Genomic DNA, 20,725 nt, shown 5'->3' with positions numbered 1-20,725 from the left:
TAAAGGATTCTGAACACAGTTGCTACGAGATGAATGAAAAGGAAACACAATTGTTTGGTGTTACAGTGCTATATACATGGCACTTGGGTAATAGTTACTATGAAACAGAGAACATTTTGCAGAGGAAAAGAATCAGGAAGGGCTTTCTCTCAGTCTCTTTTTTGGAGCGTTTGAGCTGATAAATAGTTAAATTTTAATTTGTCCAGAAAACCAGATACCAGTTTTCTATTCCAATCCTTAGTCTATTTCTGCAAGACGTGGGAAGGCCTGGAACAGGCAAAGCAGGAGCACAAATCTGAAACTCCCACATCTCAAGTGAGACTATTTCAGAATCATTATCTCACTTGCTCTTACTAAAAATTCCATCTGGAAGCTTAGAAGTCTTTCCCAGTGAAACTTTCAATAAAAGTTTTTTTTTTCCCCCACCAAAAGAAACTTGAAGTAAAACTGCTAACCAGTTGTAATTCAGAATTTGACAGGTTCCTGTTGTTGCTTCTTGTTTAGAGTAAAAGCAGAAAAAGGAAGAAAAACGCACAACATTTTTAATCTGATGACAGAATACTGACACAATTGTGATCGACAGTTAATTAGAATATACATATGAAGAAAATTACAAATTAATTTGCAACAATCTCACTGTTAAAAATGTCAGTTTTAAGGCTGACAGATCACCTCAAAAGTCTGTTTTTTGCCCTGATCTGTTTCTGAAGAGCATTAGGGGACTGCCCTAATTTAATTTAACCTTGAAGGTTTGGGGGTTTATGGAAATACTGCATTCCAAAAACTTTCTGAGTGGTTCCTTTATCAGTTTCTTTCTATAGTTGCACCTGCATTTCCTGGAAAGATCTTTACAGGTAAAAGAGGGGGAAAAAATATAAATCCTACCATACCTTTTAAAGTGTTTTTTCATTAAACATATATATATATATATATACATATATATATATATACCTGCAAGTTATTATTGCTCTTACGACTGTTGAGGGAGATGCAGAGACAGATACATACACAAAAGCTGGTTATGTATTTCCTAAGAAACAAAAGCTACAAGTAGTGAATAGTCCGCATGGTTTCTGGAGAATAACATACAGATTTATCAAATACAGGAGGACGGGTGTCCCTAAGAAAGGCCACCCTGCGGTGATTTCAGCAGAGCTGGCTGAGCAGAGCTGGCTGAGCTGAGCCGCGGTGCTCCCGCGGGGCCGCCGCTCTGCCCCGGGCGGGTCAGGCTCCGCCGCACCGCGGCTCCTGGGGTCAGCCCCGTCACTGCCACCCCTCACACGTCATCCTCATCACTGCACGTCATCCTCATCACTGCACGTCATCCTCGTCACCTCGCGTCATTACCGCACTCACACATCACTTCCGCGCCCGGCGCGGTCCCGTCCCCGCTGCACGGCGGCTCCTCTCTATGGTGCGGCGGGGCGCGGGGCGGGGGGCACCGGTCCGCCCCGCTCGGTGAGGGCACCGGACCCGCCTCCCTCCGCCGCGGGCTCGGCCCTTGCCCTGCCGTGCCCGAGGGGCGGCCGGAGCGGCGGCGATGAGCGGCGCGGAGCGGCCGGAGGAGGCGGCGGCGGCCGCGGGCGGCCCCGGGCTCTCGCTGGGTACGCGAGGGGCGGCCGGGCCGGGCCGGGCGGGTGCGGGGGCCGAGGAGGGACTGGGGCCGCCCTCGGTCCTGCGGCCGCGCTCCCTCGGGGCGAAGGGGGCACTGCTGCCGTCGTTCTCCCCCAGGCGGTGGGGCCTGCGAGTTGAAGGGTTTTATCTTCCAAGAGCTCTGCACGCAATAAATAATAACAGCGCGCTAATACGGAGCTTACAGTAGCTCTTAACCGGCTCCTACAATGTCCTGGAGTTCAGCACGTGGTGTTTCAAGGAGGTCTTCTTGTGTTTTGAGTGACAGGAGAAGACCTTCCAGAGGCCTGGTTTGTTCTCTGACTTTAAAAGCAAAGGGGGAGGGATGTTAATGTTTAGATCTTGATGCATAGCCAGGACAACTGATGTTGCCCCTTTTCTTCCTCAGTAGCCTGGAGCATTTGGGGTTTTTGTTTCGTAAGATGTCTTTGGAATACTCTTGTTTCTCCTCTTTCTATTCAGCTAGTTTTCAGACAAATGGGTTCACCAGGAAGCTCATGATATAGGACTGGGAATTAGGAAGGGATAAAGAGGGGGAGGAAAAAGAAAGCACAATTTAGTTGATAAAATACAGAGAATTGTAACTTTAGTGTTGAAATACTTTTGATTTAAACGAGAAAATATAGCTGCTGTAAGTGACACAGTGTGTGCTGACCTTTCACATTCAACCTTGCTGTTCTTTGCTTTAGGCCCTGGTGTTGCATCTCCAGATGAAGGAGTAGTAGAAGATCTGCCTTTAATAGATGAGAAAGCTGTGGAGCAGCTGACTGAAGGATTGATTTCCCATTATCTGCCTGATCTTCAGCGATCAAAATCAGCACTGCAGGAACTTACGTAAGCAGATTTTTAAAACCAACTTCATAGACATGCACACTTTGTTTGCCACTTTTTTCAGTTTAATGGGCTAGCTCCTCTTAACTTCAATAGAGTTTATCACAGCATTTCTGTGCCCTGACTGGAGCAGCACGAGCAGTTAAGTGATCTGCAGGAGTACTGGTGGTGTATAAGCTGCCATGTAGCCTGTGAGAACTTTGACTGAAGAATGTGTAACATTAGAACACTGAAATCCCCTGAGCTGGTATAGCAGAAGACATGGAGATTTCTTAAACACTTGTTCACATCTGTAGTGGAAAGTCTGCTGAAAGCTGGATTTATGTCACTTGCAGAGATGTAGTTTGTATTCAGAGCAGCTTGTAGTGCAGTGAATTTTTTGTTGTCCAGTCTCTAATCTCCGTTGCAAAAGCTACACTTGAAAAATATAAGTAAGGAGCTAAATAGATGAGAATTCTTTGTACATTGATATCTCAGTGATAACTGAGAGTAGCTGATTTCAAATGCAGACTGGGTCTGCCGTGGGTACAGAGATACTGCAAAGGACTTTACACAGATCCATCTCAGGTTCTACAGGGTACATTGGTTTGGGTTTCACTACACATGATGTGATTATGCTGCTGCCAAGGACAGCCTGTGTCTGGAGAGACTTGAGCTGATTTGTATGGGATGGAGGATCCTCAATAAGCACCAGGGATCTACACAAGTTCTATACAGAAATAACTTGGTCCTGCAGTGTAATGCAGAGGCACCCAAGTGGAAAGGCAAGAGCTAATTGTTTTCCCTTTCATTCAACCACTGCAGCCTGGAGAGTGCCTCTTCAGGAGTTTTTGGGTATTCATCCATGCTGTATGATGCCAGATGAATTCATGTACTCAGCTGGGATTTTTCTAAAACCATTTACTCATGTCTTTATTGAAATGACCTAGCAATGCATAAGAAGAATCTGATATTGAGAAGTGTGTATTTATATTGTTATGATCAAAAGTCCTGTTTATTTAAAGAGCTGGTTGAAAAGCATGTGTCCTGCTTTACTTTGGGTTTATGCATCTTTTTTCGTTTTAGACAGAACCAGGTGGTATTACTAGAAACATTAGAACAAGAAATTTCTAAATTCAAAGAGTGTAACTCCATTCTTGAAATCAATGCTTTGGTAAGTACCAATAAATGCCTTTTTAAATCTCTATTAGTGTAGGTTTTTCTTGCTGAAGTATTAGTAGCAACTTGTGTATATTCCTTGTTCTTAGTGGCCTATAGGAAGAAAACCAACCAGTTCAGATATTTGGGACAAATTATTGCTGGAGAGGGTGGGAACCAGCATATTTCTCTTAAACAGGAAGAGCACTGGGAAGAGAGGGCAGATTCAGTCAGCCAGTGGTAGTGAGACTAGTCATTCAAAACCAGTAGCCAAAGCAAATGTATGCCTTTTTCTGGTAGGACTAAGCTCTGTGCACCTCCCAAAACTAGCAGGAGGGGTGCATGAAACACTCATATATGGTGAATGGAGTAGTAATATTTTTATTCTATATAATGAATTTTAATTTGGTAGATTACTGGGTATCCCTGTTGAGATATGGTATATATTGATACATGTAATATGTAAATTTATATATTCAATGCATTAGCAAACTGTTCTGGTAATCACTATGCTTTTGATTGCCATTTTGCTGTGTAGCTTTATAAAACAACCATTCCAACTTGACAGTCACTGCTTTAACAGTTGTGTTTTTTAAGTTTTCAGAAGCTAAACACTATCACAACAAGTTAGTGAATATTAGAAATGAAATGATGATGATCCATGAGAAGACGTCCAAGTTAAAAGTGAGTGGGATAAATATTTTTACTTTCCAATATAGATCATTTCTTATGTATTATTGACTTCCAGCTTTTCTTTTGGATGCATGCTGAAAGTTCTGATTAAAATAGAATTGTATCTGAAAGGATGTTTCCAGTAGCACCAAGCCATGTGTGTTTTTAAACTTTCACTTACTCCTAGAGTTGCTTAAGCAACTTTTACATCTGAACTACTCGTAAATCTCAGTGTTGTCATCATGTTTAGTTGGTATAAGAATCACGCTTTGTTCTGTCACTTAATCCACTCCATTCCAACCAGTTCTCTTTGTTGTTTCAGTTTCTTTCTAATGAAAACTAGATTGTCATAAATGTAACAGCTGCTCTTTCTATTTAATGTACCAGTAACAATAGTGTAAGTTCACTGACTTCGTGCTATATAGTCAGGTTACATTCTGGCAAGTCCTTCAGTATGTTGAAGGAGGAGGATTTTCCTCCAAGAGGATTTTCTCTTGGAGGCAATAAATTGCATAGTAATCACCTTGTCTGGTATACTCAAAGGGTGACTTCTAGTGAGACTTAAGAGAATCCAGTTTGCATTTTCCCAGTGCAGATCAGACTTGCCACTTCTGAACAGTAGGCTGCAAGTGGGAGGAACGAAGCAAAAATGAACAGTTCATGCAACATTCGGTCGTAAAGAGGGTGGATTGGAGAAGGGAAAGGATTTTTTTGGTAGCTCCAACTTAAATATATCTATAAAACTTACAATTATTTTCTTGTCCTTTCTGTTTAGAAAAGAGCACTTAAGCTACAACAAAAGAGGCAGAAGGAAGAACTAGAACGAGAGCAGCAACGTGAGAAGGAACTTGAAAGAGAGAAACAGTTAACAGCAAAACCTGCAAAGAGGACATGAAAGCAGAGCATGCAACAACTTGTCTGAATTAATGATTTCTGCATTCTCTGGAATTAAGGCAGACTTTGCTTAAACTGGGCCGTAGCTGTTACTGGCAACTTATGGTAATACCCTATGGTATTATAAATTCCAGAATGGTAATAATAGTGTTGGTAACATTCACGTTTTTTCATTTCAACCATTCAAGTTGCCTTCTTTTGTAATGCTATGCAGTTTGATATTATTATAATGTAAGTTAATTTTTTATATATATGTATATTGGAGAACTTAGGCATCATAATTTTAAATATCAATTTTTTTTTTTCATTTGTCCTTCTGGTGTTTGGAATTCTGAGAGATATTTGATGACTGGTACGCGTGTTTTTCAGACAAAATACAGAATACCAGTTAAAGTTCCCTTCTCATCACTGATCTTCAGTGGCTGCCTGTTTCACTGAAACTGCTTTGTTTCAGGCTGTTGAGATCTGCCTTTGATCACAAATACTGACTTTTTGTGCAGCCTTAGTTTGGTCCATCTCTAACGATCTGAAGAAACTTCCAGTGTATTTGCCTAAAAACTCACTTTATTGCTGCGATCTTATTTTTTTGGCATCGAGTAGCTTAAAAACAGTTTTAAAGTAACTTCTGAACAAGTTCCCAGCTGAATTGATTGACGGGGGGGAAACAGAACATGAAAGATTGTCAAAATTGATGTGTGCACGATGCAGAGATTGATGAATTTGCTTCCACAAACATTTGAGTCAAACCAGGGAGCTGTTGCTTCTGTAATGTCGTCTAAGCATATTTTTTGTGGGATTAGAAGTTACAGTTTCTTCGTCTTGTGTGACAAAATAAAACATAACCAAAACTAAACAATTTCCACTTCAGTTATCTGTAGGAAAACTATTGCATTTAATGTTTTTTCCTTAACAAATGAATCATTTGCACTTTGGGCAATGTAAGAGAATTTTTGTTATGCTGTCCTTACCCAAATTGATGATTATTACTGTGTACTGATGATAAATTTGAATGGAGGTTGATATCCATTTTTCTGAATGTAATTCTTGTCTTGCAGCACTTGGTGTGAACTCCCATTCCAATGAATGTACATGTTGTCTAGACTGGTAAAAGAGCTTTAAACTATTTGTTCCTACAGTCTAACAAACTAGCTATTTTATATCTGTGTTATTTTTTAAGTGGTAATGTAAGTGGTATGTTTTGAAGTAAGATAAAGGATAAGCTATGTAAAGTTTTCCATAAAATATGTATGGGAAGGTATCAGAGAGGCACAGGCAATTTTATTTGTTCTTCTGTTTTAGATTACTTTTTACACACTGTACACCTGCCTGGATTCTTCTGTATTGTGATTTTCTCCTAATTTCCTGTTCTTAATATTTGTCATCTTTTTCTAACGAGTACCCATCCAACATGCAAGGTAAACTGGGATAAAATTTAGGGGCAAGGAGAACAAACTACTTAAAGCCTACTTAAAGTCTGAAGAGACTCTGAAATGCTGTTACTGAAGCAGTAATAGATTAAAACTTTCCACAGGTATTTTTCCCTTAAGTTGACTTGTGTCTGTTACTTGCCAGTGGATTGTTGACCTGTGCTGTGGTTTGTATGTATTTCTAAGAGAAATGTAAAGAATTTCCACAGTCCATTTTTTGGAGCAGAATGTACATAAGTAAATGTTGTTTAAATATTTTATTTTGTAATGTAATTTGAAAATCAGATTCTGGGAATTTAAACAATTCTCATTAAAGTATAACATAAAACTAGATGCCTCAGTATCCACATCAGGATCGAACTCCTTTGGTGTTTCTTGATTTGTGTTCCCTCATCTAGAATCCAGTTTACTGTGTCAAGTTGTAGTCTCTCTCTCTCTGTGAAGAACTGTGGGTGGTTTTTTTGTTTTGTTTTAAAACTCATGGCTACTTTTACTGAAACTAGAGAATTCTGAGTATAGAAATTGATGCCTTTGCAAGTGCACACTTCAGCATTTCTTTGGAATAATTTGTGATCAGAGGAAGAAAAGCTGACAGTGCTTGCCTGAGGAATCACATACATATACATAAAAATGTAATTGATTAACTTTTTCTATAAAAGTATAGTAAAATCTGTTTTTTCTATGAATAAGGAACTAATTTTACTAAATTACCTTTCTGTAATAAAGGGGAAGACATGAATAAAAATTTATAGAGGGAAGTTTGTTCAGTTTATGTAACTTTTATTAATGAGCTCTTAAATTACTTCAGTCAAAACTACAATTCATTATCTCTGTTGAATGTTGTTCTCCCAAATACTCTTATGTCTTAATGCATAAAAGTAAATACTGCACTGGATGAGTTTAACAATACTGGCATCTAAACTTGTGTTCTTGCAGTAACGTGCACAGTTACAAGTAATTCTATTGCTGTACATTTAGTCTGGCTTGATTTTATAAAAATTTAAAAAATTACTTGTCAAGTAGATAAATCCAGTAGTATTAGACATTACTTACTGAATTTTTATCCTATCCACGTGAGAAGGTGTAGTTAGCTGCATTTTTTTAGAAACAGATAAAATAACAGCATTAAAACAAGTTTGGGGTTTTTTTGTGCTATTTCATGCTCTGTGTACTCACTTGTTTTTAAACAATCAAGTCATAGCAGCAGAAGTAAGAACTTAACTGTGCAGTAACTATTTGAATTTTTGTTTTCTAAGGTTCTCCAAGTTTAGGAGTTACCATGGCTCACTGGGGAATCTTGGTTTCCCATGCTTTTATCTTTGCTGTTGTTAACCCAGATGCTTCATTTGGGTTTCCCTACCTATAACCAAACAGCTTTCCATGAGACAATTTTTAATCCAGTAAAATCTGGCTTTGTCACTTATAGGGATATTCATAAGATGAATACTTGTTTCCTTTTGGAAAATGGCTACAGAATATTTTAGCTGGTTTTCCTCTGTGTGCTGTGACCTAAATGATAATAGCGTAAATAATAACATAAAGGCTGTTTCTGTAGCTGTTCTGTTGGAATTCCAGCAGCTGAGAGAATTCTCTGGCTGATTTATTCTGAATTATGCTTCAGTAGACACTTTCTGCCACAATTGCTTGCTTTGCAACACTGCTGGCTGTTCTTTATTTTAATTCTGAGCTTGGTGCTTTAATGTCTCACCTTGCAGGGGTCAGGTTTTTTTAAACCTCATTAAATCTGATTGCTTGTTTGATCTTTGTTGAATTCATTATGTGAATATAACTAAATTCCTGCTAAAAACTGTGCAGGACTTGCAGTTAGTGATGTAAATCTGTAAGAATACAAATTATAACAGAGTAAATATGGCTATTCATGCCACGCAAAACAGTACACACTAAGTTTCTCAGTGAGGCAGTATGTGAAGGTAGCAAAGATGGTTTGATTTATTTATTTCTTTATTTATTTTCAAATCAAAGCTTAAGGTGAAGGAAAGAGTTGGTTTTGGCCCAAATATCACTGCTTTCCAGTAATTTGAAGTACATTTATACTTACTTTAATCTTCTCAGTCAATTTGTAGAAAAACAGGTACCAAAACTGGACAGTGACATCCCCACAACCACCTCTGTTGTGTCTTCAACCCATCCTTTGTTCTACCAGCACAGCCAAGAACTCTTATGATGTGACAAATTCAGTTTTCTCCGATCTTCTCTACATAGGTGATCGAACTAAAACTGATGGGAAGAACAGCTCTATTATAGAGTCACAGCAGTGCTGGTGTGGAAAAATGGAGAATTTTAACTGTTTTCCCTCAGGCAGTAACTTGACAACAACATACCTGGGAGGTTGGGAGTAACTCGGGTTCACAGTCCAAGTTGTTCTTGAGGTGTTGTGTGGCTTCAAAGCACCGATATATCAGTATTTCCTTCTTGGTTTTGTTCGTGTCTATCAGTTTATCTCCGTGATGTCAAGTCATGGGGTTTATGAAAGGAAATAGAACATGGGGCATTCCAGGAAAGCCTGATTGCCTGGAGAACAGGGAATGTTATCCACTGCTCCCACAGGCACCCTGGGGTGCCAGTGGCCTGGGCAGTGTGTGCCCAGCCCTTGCACAGCAGCTCCCACCCTCTCATCCTGCCTGGACTTTGCTGTTTTTGGACAATCCTAAAAATACATGTTTTTAAAAAAACAATATGACCATTTTCTTCTCTCATGGACTAAGATGAAGACTGACCTCTTAGAAGAAAAAGAATGGGAAAAAGGCTGTACTCTGGCTATACCAAGGCAACTGGGAAGTCGAGAAACTCTTAAAAATTGTAAAAATGGGCAGTTTGGGTATTTTAAAAGATGTGACTATAAACCATGGTTGTTTTTTTTTTTTCTCTTTAGAGAAGTCACTTGTGTTAACAAAGATGCCTAATCTCCATGCAATATTTTTAAAGATACTGATTTTGTCTTCTTTCAATACATTTTCTGTCTGGTAAAACCCATGAAATGTGGGTGTTCAGCAGCACTTTGGAAAGTGAGCCTTTGCCTCTCACTGGGAATGCACTGTCACCAGAGCTTGTTTATTATTAATTCTTGATCTAGTATGTGTTTTGGTGCTATTTTATTAAAGTTTAATTATTTTGGTATTTTCCTGTCTATAGAAAAATGCCACTTGATTGAAGTTCAGGGTTGCTGCTCATAGGTAGCCTGATGAAGTTCAGATACGGAAGTATCGGTGGTCATTCTGTCACACCTACTGTAGTGGTTGTGATTTTGGTTTAGCTCAGCCCGACGTGAGCGACCTCTGCCATGTGGGTCTAGGTGGGACTTCTAGGCTGGTGCCAGCAGCTGAGTTTAGACCAGGAATTGGCAAGAGTCCAGGTTTAGGACTGGAGTTTCAAAACTTAAAGAGAAGCGCGGTGTTTGGAGCTGTAGGTGCGGTCGGTACCTGGCCCGGCTCAGCAGCTCGGGGGCTCCGTGTGGCTGCGAACACACGGGCGGGACGGGACGGGACAGCCCAGCACGATCCGGTCCGGCCCTTCAGGGCTCTCCCGTCCGGAGCGCGGCCTTTGCCCGCGGCGGGGCAGCACCGCTGCCCCGAGCTCCGCCCCGCCGCTGCTGCCGCCGGGCCCCGCCGCTTATCGGGTCCTGCCCCGCCTCTGCCCGGCGCGGCCAGCAGGTGAGTGCGGGGCCGGGAGCGGGGCTGGGAGCGGGGCTGAGGGGTCAGTCCCGCCGGGAGGGAGCGGAGCGGCCCGAGCAGAGGTGCTCGGTTCGCCCCGGGCAGAGGGGCTCAGCCGCGGCGTGAGGGGGCGGAGGTGGCGGGGTCGCCCCGGCGGGAGGGCCGGGGAGGGAGCGGCGGGAGGGCCGTGGGGGGAACAGCCCTGCCCCAGGATTGTCCCCCGAGCTCCGGGGTTGTGCCCCAGCCCCGGGGCTGTGCCCCTGCTCGGGGGCAGCCTTGCAGGACAGGGTGTCTCTGATCTCGGGAGGGCGAGGGGCAGCGGGTGCCGTGAGCCTGCTCTGTGGGGCTCGTAGGCTCCGCAGCAGGGTGAGGGATTGCATTCTGTGCTCGCACAAGTGCATGAGTGGAATGTTTGAACTGCTAATCTGGGGCCAACTGTTTAAAGAATGGTTGCAATGATTTTGTTAGTGAGATTTTTCTAACTTCGTTTGTTCCAACTCCCTGAAAGAGATTGTTCATGAACTGGCTCGATGAAGTTGTCAGGCTTGGGAGCTGAGCATATGGGAGGTACTCCGGAGAGGAAGAAAGTGTAGTTGTCCTGAGTGTCTCCGCATGAACTGCCATGCTGCAGTTAAGTGTTTGTTCTGGGCACTAGTCGAGATAGTGCCAGTGCTGTAACAAACCACAGTGTCCTGAAAGCATTTGTAGAACAGATTTACTTCTCCTGGTGACAGAACGAGTTTTAAACAGCAGAACTGTTCCAGGCTAAGCAGAGCCCTCAATAAGGTGAAATGTACTGCAGGCTTTGCCTTTCTAGGCAGTACTCTGAGACTTGTTTATGGATCTTCGTTAGGAATGTGATTTCATGCTATATAAGGCCAATATCAACTGTCGTGTTTTGTTGTGCATAGTTTAAAGGATAATGGATAAGTGTGCTATCTGTTAAAGCAGTCTTCTAAAAGCATAACATTTCAGCTCAGTTCAGTAGGTTAGTTGTGAATTTTCTCCTTTACCTTTAGTTCTGTAATTCCCCTGTTCCTCTGTCTCCTGAGTCAAAAGGAGAGAGCTGATGTTGTTGTTGACTGAATCAATTGTCCAGCTGCTGCCTGACTTGGGAGTTTAATAGGAAGGGCTTTGCTGCTCTTTTTAAAACAGCTGTCTACAAATGATTGTTTCTATATACTCTGAAACCACCGAGAAGCAACATAATGCAGCATTTGCATCAATTACACTGCTGTTAATTCAGGAACATCTTGTGTGTGCTTAGAAGCATACTTACATAAAAATCTATGTGGTCAGAGAGGATGATTACTCCTTAGTTGGCATTACAAAAATGGAGTCTTTTTCTCTTGGTCCAGAATGTGTTGTCAGCCAGCAGGCCACTGGACATGTTCTGTGTGCACAATAAACCCGAGCAAAATTCTGCGTTCATGAGCTTCCGCAAACAGGATGTCACTCTTAAAACTGTCTCTCAAACACAAGTCTCAAAACCTTCTCTTCACAGTTCATCTCTCTGATTTGGAAAGAACAGGACACATCCTCATCAGATAACTTTTATATCTAGGCCGAGAACAACAACTTCTTCCTCTTGCATGTGCAGTCTGCCCACATTTTTAAACAGCTGCCTGCACTGACAGATGATAAACAGCCTCCTAAAGTGAAACTAACTTATCCTGGAGCTGGGTGTTTTGTTCTGAATGGAGAGGGGATGGGAAGAAAATGTCTACATCTTGGAAACCTTCTGTAAAAGAAAATGATTTTTTTTTTACAGTGGACACCTCTGAGATTTTCCCCTCTCTAGTCCCAAATTAGTTGTAACTCTGAGGATTAATAATGGAACATCATGAAGAATTCAGGGTACACAGAGATGAGGAATGGTAAGATAGTACATGAAAATGCAGAATGAGTTGTTCAACTACATCTAGTGTAGTGGAGAGAATTTTTGAAGTTGACCTTGGAAGATTTTCCTGAAAACACTTGAGGTTTCTGGTCTAGTTTTCAAACTCTGGTCTGTAGGTACCATAAATGAGTTCTGCTCTTTTTAAGTGAAAAAGCCTGATGACTCAATGAGTTAAGCAAAGGGGAGCAAGTACGGAACACAGGAGAGTCTTGTCATAAGTTGCTTTTCATGATATAACACTTACTCATTCTTTACTGGCAATGTGGCAATAAGGAACTAAATTAAAATTAGTTTATACCTGTTATATCACTGAAAAGCTAAAATCTGATATTCAGTGCAACCATGTGCAAACAATGGATTTAGAGCAGGAAAAGCTCTTGTTCCCTCTAGCAGTGGGAGGGAGACTTATGGGTTAATCTTGACTGTCTTCCAGGTAATGCAGTTGCACATCCAGTGCTACAATTGCCAGGATATATCACACTTTAGGGTCCTGGCTCTCACTTGCCAGGTGACAGCTTTAGCAAGGCAAGTATGGGTTTCTGACCTTTGTTTCCAGCTACTTTGCTGATATAAAAGCAAAGAGGTGATCATGGATAGAGAACCAAGTATTTTGAGCATACTCAAAGATCTCAGATTTAGGAAGATGTAAACTCTTGTTTCATTGAACTTTGTTTTCCTATCAAGCTTAGGGCTCACTATGTCTTTGCTCAAAGCACCATAGGACCTGGCATGCTCACCCTGAGGGCTTGTGCCCCGAGAGGCAGCGAGAAGGGGCAAGTGCTGGTACATCCTAACTTTAAAATACAAATGTAAAGATGTGTTTGGCTGACACATTACAGTTAGTGGGATGGCACACAGTATGTTCACACAACTTCCTTGTTCAGTATTTCAGTGATCTACAACACCTTGCAATTCTTGTTTGGTTTTGCAGCCCTCATCTTTTCAGGATTGTAATATGTTACAGCATATGCACTGCCTGTGCTATAGGATCAGATGGACTTGCTTGCTACAATAACCAGAAACTGTTCCTTTGCTTGTATGAAATTTCAATTTCATGGCAGAGGCCATGATGGACCTTTTTTATTTTTCTTTCCCAAATTGATTACAGTCCATTTTCAAATTAGTGATTTAACTGCAACAAAAGGTTTGGTATTATAATTATTGCCCTGAAGACTCATCCAATCATGTAAATAAATTCTACCTTCTGTAATTGTTACTGATGCCTTTCCTTATCTCGTAGCTTCCCGCCTAGTGAAAGATGTCAGCAATAGGAGTAGTGTCTTCCTGTTCCTGTTTCCATCCTGGTGTATGGCTGCTGAAATCAGGGGTGCAGAAGATGAGCTCCTTTGGCTTCCATACAGCAGCCAGGTGTGCTGCCAAGGATTACTATGAAGTACTGGTGTTGGGTGGGGGCGCTGGTGGAATTGCCATGAGTGCTCGGATGAAGAGGAAAGTGGGAGCAGGAAATGTGGCTGTTGTTGAGCCAAGTAAGGTGAGTCTCCATCAGCTGTAAAGCATTGTAAAGAATAAGCTATTTTTTTACATATGTGACCAGGTTGGTCTGATTCTCATCCCTCTCCAGTTCCACATTTCTAAATGTGGAGAGGAAGCCAATTAACCATCTTTTAAAAGGCTTTGCATGAAATTTGTTACTCCGTGAGATGTCTGCATCCCTCCAGCTTTGCCATGCAAAACTCTTGGTTATTTATACAACTTCCTTTGTTAAGAATAATACAACATTAAGGGCACATTGCTTCCCATGTGGAGTGATGTGCCTTCATCTTGAAGTCTTTTTAAACAGTTCCTAAATGTCCATTTGGACTTTTATTTCAGACTCATTACTATCAGCCGCTGTGGACCCTGGTCGGTGGTGGTGCAAAGCAGCTGGCGGCTTCTGCACGTCCAACGGGAAGTGTGATGCCCAAGGGTGTGGAGTGGATCAAATCTCGAGTTACAGCATTGGATCCAGATAAGAACTGTGTCTGGCTGGAGAATGATATCAAGGTAGAAACATAAAGGAAAAAAAAAAAAAAAAAAAGGAAGTTTTTTCCATCCCCTTGGAACTGCCTATTGAGACCTCTGTCATTGAGGAGGCCGGGAAATTCCACTTAGTCTTATGAGAAGTATTTGATCCTAAAATCTTTTTCTTATAAAAATTTTGGTAGGTAACTAGGTTAGAACAGAATCAGCTTAAAATATTATCATAAGTCTTTGCCCTATTTATGGCGAAAAAGGTGTTCAGATGTTTTGCTCCAGATATTTGTGTATAGCAAAGGCTGTGTGTGTAATGCAGTTTGCATTTTAACTGGAATGCTTAGATCTTAACTTATATTACTAATACTCCCTAGATTTCCTCCCCTTATGACTCTATTGCTGTCAGATAATGCTTTGGTTTCTTTGTCTAAATACTTCTTTTTTTTCCCCTTACACAACAGGTATCTTACAAGTATCTGATAATTGCCCTTGGAATTAGTCTGCATTATGAAAAGGTATTTGTTTTACAGTAATCATGTTTTTACTATTTTTAAGAGCATCACATACATTCATTAAGGCTTCTCAGTACTTTTTTTTACTCCGAGATATTGAACATTATCTGAATTAATGAGCCAGAAGACTGACTTTACCACTTCCACAGATCTCTGTAATAACCCAAATTACCCATGGGAAGGTATTTTAAGACAACTTTGTTGCATCTCTATGGCAATATCAGCAGATGGGGTAGCAAGTTAAATCTAGAACTTAAAGGCTGCCTGTAATAATGAGATAATAAGGCATGCTGACTCTAGTCCAAAGCATCTCTAATGTAACAGAATGAGGAACACACAGCAGTCAGTAAAATCTGTCCTGCAGATTTAATTTGTCCTACCCTCACCTTTCTTAAAGGATGCACTTCAAAAGGAACCAGCTGAGTTACCACACCTGTGTTTAAACAGACCCTGGTGTCCTTCCCTTGTATTAAGTTTCCTGTACACTTCATACAGTGGCACTCAGAGGGAAATGTTGGCACAAGAATGAAAACAACAATGTGTAGGAGGAAGAAAACACAAAAGCAAGATGACTGAGTGTTTTGACTCGTGTGGTTTTATCCTGACCTGAACATGAAAATGCATTTGAGTATCTCTTTGAAAAGCAAGAGCCAGTCTCAGTTAACTGCAGTCACACAGATAAATTCTGGTGATTAGGTCAGTGGAATGAGGAGTTACACTGTGCTCAGTGACCCTCATATTGCTTTAGTACAACCTGATAAAAGTAAATTCAGTGTTCCCTAGTAGAAGCCATGTAATAGAGTTAATCAGTATTCTTCTGTAGTGAAAACTCACAGTAACAGATTTATGTGGCTTTAAAACAAAAGTGGGCACTTCAAAAAGAGGGATGTTTTCTCTTCACCAACAGCATATTTCGTGGTGCACGTTGGAACATCCCAAACACATTGTAGCGCACGTAACACAACTCCATTTTCTCACAGAATTTCTATGTTCCATTATTTTTAAATGGGTTCAGCTCCCTTCTTGAAAGCAGATGCTCAGGCCATAGTAAGAGTAGTAGGGAAAAAATTACTGGAGACAGTTTAGTTCAAATAACTATAGGCAAACACAGGTATCTGCAACTGACTACTGAAAAGTTTCATTCAGTTTATAAATTTTCATAACACCTTTTTTTTAACGTGGTTTTTACCTGTGGTGATGTGGCAGTGACTTTATATATTCTTGCTCTGAACTTCATGCACTAGTCTATAAAAACTTGGGTCTGGGTCTGCACTGAAGATTTATGCTCAGATGGTCGCAGACCAAAGTAATTTCATTTATCTACTGTTATAAAAGTTACATCTACTAAATGTTGTATCTACTAAATATCTACTAAATTCTGAAGGAAATACCGATTTGACTGCTAGGCTTATTTTGAAAAATACCAACTAGCAGTAACTATGGGCTTTCTTTTTGCTAGAAACTTCTTATATAGCTCTTTCTCAGTCTGTATGTAATACTTGTCAATGATGACAAAATTTTTACCACCTGTACTTTAAACCTTCATTTCTTTTTCCTAGATCAAAGGCTTGCCTGAGGGTTTTGATCACCCTAAAATAGGTTCCAATTATTCAATTCACACGGTAGAGAAAACATGGAAAGCTATACAAGACTTTAAGGAAGGAAATGCAATCTTCACTTTCCCAAATACTCCAGTGAAGTGTGCAGGGGCTCCTCAGAAGATCATGTATTTATCGGACGCATACTGGAGGAAAGTAAGTATTTTACCCTCTCTACCAGTGCTTGTCCCTACAGTTGGAAGGAAGGCTTGTTGTAAGGGTTTCATATTATCTTTAAAACAAATATAAACCACCTGAGAGGACTGTGACTCAGGATTCTTAAAGTGAGTGAGTTTCTTTTTCTATTATTAATGTATAATGAAGATAGGTAATGGATTGTACATAAATATTTAGCATATGTTTAATACCAGAGAGACGTGTAGAATTCAGAATCCATAAGGAAAGAACTGCTTACCTGGCTTCTGGTGAGCTGCAGATAGAACTGTTCTCAGCCTGATTTATAACTTCAGGTAGTGCACTAATGTAACATTGGCTGGAATTAACTAATTCTTGTTACTTTAAGTACTTGATACCTGTTGCCATTTGTCTTTCAACTAGTCTGAGAAGTGGCTATGCTTGCTCCTTGGAGCACACAATCAGGAGGAGTCTTAGCCAGGCTGTTAAAGCAAGCTTGGTGAAAGCAAAAGACAACTTCAGGTGGAAGTGTCAGGCTTCATATGCATATAAGTGTCATGAGTTGTCTACTGGGTGAGTACCTGAATAAGGCATAGAAGTGAAGGTTTCAGAAAGCTATATAATGCTAAGCTGCTACAAATGCTTAACCTGCACACAGCAGTTCCTCAGTGCACTGCAGCCACCTCTTCTCACAAGCAGTTTGTGTGGAGTGTCTTCAGTACCTCACTAAAGGGTCTGCCTTTTAACATGGTGTGAAATAGCTGTGTCTGAGACTTCTAATGTTAATACTTCATTAATAATTGAACTGCATGAATAGTTCTCTCAGCTCTTTACTGGTGCAGCATAGTTCTTTTGTCTCTGCTAGCCTGTCACAGCTTCTTAATAGAAAAGGCTAATTTGATCTCTTTCTGCAGACAGGAAAACGTTCCAAAGCAAATATCATGTTCAACACTTCACTTGGTGCAATTTTTGCTGTTAAGAAGTATGCTGATGCATTGCTTGAAGTAATAAAGGAGAGGAATATTGCTGTGAACTATAAGCGTAATCTTGTGGAAGTTCGAGCAGACAGGCAAGAGGCCGTGTTTGAAAACTTGGACAAACCTGGAGAGACTGAAGTTCATCAGGTCAGGAGCTTTCAGACCTGTAGTTTGGTTTTATTTCTTTTCCTTGTGTACTGTAACATAACTTCCACACTATAATAACGCAACATCTGCTTTCTTGTGTACTGCTGTTCCTTCCTGAGAGTACCACCTCTAATTTTAGCAGAATATTTAAAAGTTTGAAACTAAGGTGGAGAGAAGAAAAAAATATTTCATAAACTATGCCTGGAGTTCTGTATGCCATGGGAACATTTCAGGTGTGGATAGAGGAATGCAATCAGCTGTTATGCCAGTCCAGAAGGAGTTCCTTGATAAGGTTCATGTTAATTAACTGATGTGCTTGAAATCTGAGAACAAATTTTCATTCTATACACTTGTGTTTAAAAAACCAAACCAAACACAAACCCAGGAAACTCTCTCCACACTGTGCTTATTGCCTTATATCGACACAGTTTGCTCTGATGAACTAAGCATTGAGCCCCTTTTCTTTCTGTTTAGTATGGAATGCTTCATGTCACACCTCCCATGGGGCCACCTCCTGTACTCATCAACAGCCCTGTCTCAGATGCAACTGGTTGGGTGGATGTAGATAAGGAAACTCTACAACATAAAAAGTATCCTAATGTCTTTGGCATTGGAGACTGCACCAACCTTCCAACATCAAAAACTGCTGCAGCTGTAGGTAAAGTTGCATATCTGTGTGTTTGTGGGTGTAATGACAAGTGTGGAGTCACAGTGAGCCTTTTGTTCAGTTTGCTACTCCCAAGGTCTTGACTTCAATTTTGAGCTTTTAAAAAGACCAAAGTTAACTACAAACCATGCTAATGCCACTAACCCACAGATTTCTGTTGTTCCAGATACCTCACTGCTGAACTAATTCTATTTTCTGTGTTCACAGAATGACATGACTGTATTATTCTTGTATTCCATCATCATTCAGTAACAAAACTTTCTGCTTTATCTTAGCACCTCATGCATATGTGTCAGCCAGCTGATAAGTCACTCTCAAAAAATCACATGTTCTGTCCCTGTAGCCACCGATTCGGTCTCACAACCGAAAAAAGGCAAATAAAAGGGTGGGAAAAAAGAAAAGGTATACACTATGTCATTGGTGTAATTTAAGAAAGGGGAAGTCAACTATTTCAGCAAAAGGGTCTACAATACTTCCCTCACAGCACTTAAAATTAAAAAGAAATTCAGTGTGCCAGAATCTCAGTGCTTGTGAAGACTGGGCAAGTATAATCTACCATAGGAGAATGGGCATAGGCTAAGAATATCAGCTCAAGTTTCATTAAGCTTAAGCATGTTCCAAGCAGCAAGGCCAAAGCATTAGTCCATTTTTCTTTTAATCTGGGACTGTAAACTTACATGTAAGTTCAGTTGCAGCTGAATTGTCCAACAAAATGCCTGGCTGCTAGCGTTTGCTTTAGTAATGACAATTGCTACCTGAAACAAAGCCTTAGTACTTTTTTTTTCTCTCTTATGCAGCTGCCCAGTCTGGAGTCCTTGATAAAACTATTTCTCTGGTAATGAAGAACCAGTTGCCAGCTAAAAAGGTACTCAGAGCTCTTGGATTTTTTACAGCTCTTGTCTTACAGATAAATTATCTTGAATGTTTTCCCCCTTCTCATGTAGGAAATCTTGCAAGCAGCTGAACCATGTGAACAGGAAGGGAGGAAGGGTTTTGCAGCAGCAGTTTTGCAGCTAAATGGCTCCACACTGCGTGTCAGAGTAGTAACTTAATTGCACAATTCATGCTCTTGATACTGCCACTAAAAACATTATCTATTTGATTCCCTGACTTCTGAATTGAAAGAAGCATAAAGGCTTAGTCTGGGTTCTCCACCAATGCAGGTGACTTATTTAAACTGTTGACTAACAATCCCTACTCTCGGAACTCTTGCAAACTTGCTTCCCCTGTAGAAGCATGATCTTTTCAGGAGTTAAAATTGAAAGTTTTGTACTACAGCTCATAAGCATGTAACTATGTCCAAATTTCTGAGGCTTTACTTTCATTCTACATATGGCTTCTGAATTAATATTCATTGGGGCACCGACCTGAATGTCCTGCAATCTTCTGGAAATTCTTCCAATTAGATTCAAGATCCTGTTTGTGCCTGTTGAAGCAAACACCAGCTCTCATCCTGATCTACTGTCACCTGTTCTGCTGCTTACAGTAACCAACAATTAGTGACATAAAGCCCTATTGTTCTGGTTAGTTCTAATTTAAGCAGTGTTGTCAAGCAAATCTACATTTGAAATAGAGGGGCTTAATATTATGCTTATTAAACCATAATCAGCTTAGCAGCCTTCCAACTTCACTGGTATTAAAACTGTAAATGCAGAAAGCTCATAGTAACTTAATTTTGAGATGTGAATGTTAACCATGTGGCTTGTAATACCTCAGCATTTAGGCTTTGTTCAGCTGAATGAGAAGTGGGTGTTTTTCCTTGCAGTATGATGGATATACTTCCTGCCCGCTTGTAACAGGCTACAACAAGGTGATTCTAGCAGAGTTTGACTACAATGCTCAGCCTCTGGAGACCTTTCCCATTGACCAGAGTAAGGAGAGAGTAACCATGTACCATATGAAAGCTGATATGATGCCTTTGCTCTACTGGAATGCACTACTTAAGTAAGTATTTCACTTCTGTGATCAGTCAGAAAAAAACCCAACTGTTCTAGTTTAGTTCCTTCCTGGAATAGAAGCAAACCAAGTACATCCTTAGTCATAACTAGGACCTGGACCTTCTGAGGATTATGGGCACTTTGACAGTAACAAGGGTTTGTTCAAGAACAGAGCTGAATTGCAGAGAAGGGCACCCATTGCCAAACTGAAAACCTCACTGAAACAAACCTCCAAAACAATCCCTTGTCACTCATTTTTCAGCAGTATATTTCTTACAGAAATAAATAAAAACTCTCCCCAAATCCTACTTCAATAGTAGATATACAAAACAACTTTCTCTGTTTCTAGAGGATACTGGGGAGGACCAGCTCCCTTCAGGAAGCTGATGCATCTGGGCTTGAAGTAACTGCACGTTCTTGGTGTTGGTCAAACCCTTCTGAAGAAAATGGACTGGTCTCACACTGATCAGTATCTTCCCTCTTGGAATACCTAATAGACATTTTGTTCTTTTTTTTTTAAATTTGTCCTAAATTTACTTTTCCCCCTATTAGGGATTGACCCTTCATATGCTCTTCCATGTAAGCCAAAGCCTCAAACTACTTCTGTATTTACA

The 20,725-nt window shown here is 40.6% G+C and overlaps 2 protein-coding genes and 1 long non-coding RNA gene across 5 annotated transcripts; 2 read left to right on the top strand and 1 right to left on the bottom strand.

Moving 5' to 3' along the window:
- Positions 1-965: 965 nt before the first annotated feature.
- Positions 966-20,461, bottom strand: LOC113947611. Its single transcript, XR_003527820.1, has 3 exons — positions 20,363-20,461; positions 11,577-11,578; positions 966-976 (listed from the first exon to the last, which is right to left on the bottom strand). It is a non-coding gene; the product is annotated as an uncharacterized LOC113947611 (long non-coding RNA).
- On the top strand, positions 1,382-6,933 carry BLOC1S6 (biogenesis of lysosomal organelles complex 1 subunit 6). Of its 2 annotated transcripts, XM_027644354.1 has the most exons (5): positions 1,397-1,604; positions 2,322-2,466; positions 3,529-3,616; positions 4,198-4,284; positions 5,048-6,933. In XM_027644354.1, exons 1-5 carry the CDS (start codon positions 1,541-1,543, stop codon positions 5,165-5,167), a joined length of 504 nt encoding a protein of 167 aa, XP_027500155.1. In that variant the 5' UTR covers positions 1,397-1,540; the 3' UTR covers positions 5,168-6,933. The 2 variants fall into 2 exon arrangements, with proteins under 2 accessions (XP_027500156.1, XP_027500155.1); XM_027644355.1 differs by lacking the exon at positions 4,198-4,284 and having other exon boundaries at positions 1,382-1,604.
- SQOR (sulfide quinone oxidoreductase) lies at positions 10,210-20,605 on the top strand. 2 transcript variants are annotated; one of them, XM_027644350.1, is made up of 10 exons: positions 10,210-10,264; positions 13,405-13,656; positions 13,998-14,168; positions 14,600-14,653; positions 16,210-16,404; positions 17,298-17,507; positions 17,982-18,165; positions 18,972-19,039; positions 19,940-20,118; positions 20,461-20,605. In XM_027644350.1, the coding sequence occupies exons 2-10, from the start codon at positions 13,423-13,425 to the stop codon at positions 20,516-20,518; spliced, it is 1,353 nt and encodes a 450-aa protein (XP_027500151.1). In that variant the 5' UTR covers positions 10,210-10,264; positions 13,405-13,422; the 3' UTR covers positions 20,519-20,605. The 2 variants fall into 2 exon arrangements, with proteins under 2 accessions (XP_027500151.1, XP_027500152.1); XM_027644351.1 differs by lacking the exon at positions 10,210-10,264 and adding an exon at positions 10,289-10,307.
- The last annotated feature ends 120 nt before the right edge of the window (positions 20,606-20,725 follow it).

The sequence above is a fragment of the Corapipo altera genome, unplaced genomic scaffold, assembly GCF_003945725.1.
Source record: "Corapipo altera isolate COAL_440 unplaced genomic scaffold, ASM394572v1 50, whole genome shotgun sequence".
NCBI lineage: Eukaryota > Metazoa > Chordata > Aves > Passeriformes > Pipridae > Corapipo > Corapipo altera.
This window is presented reverse-complemented; position numbering and strand designations above follow the sequence as displayed.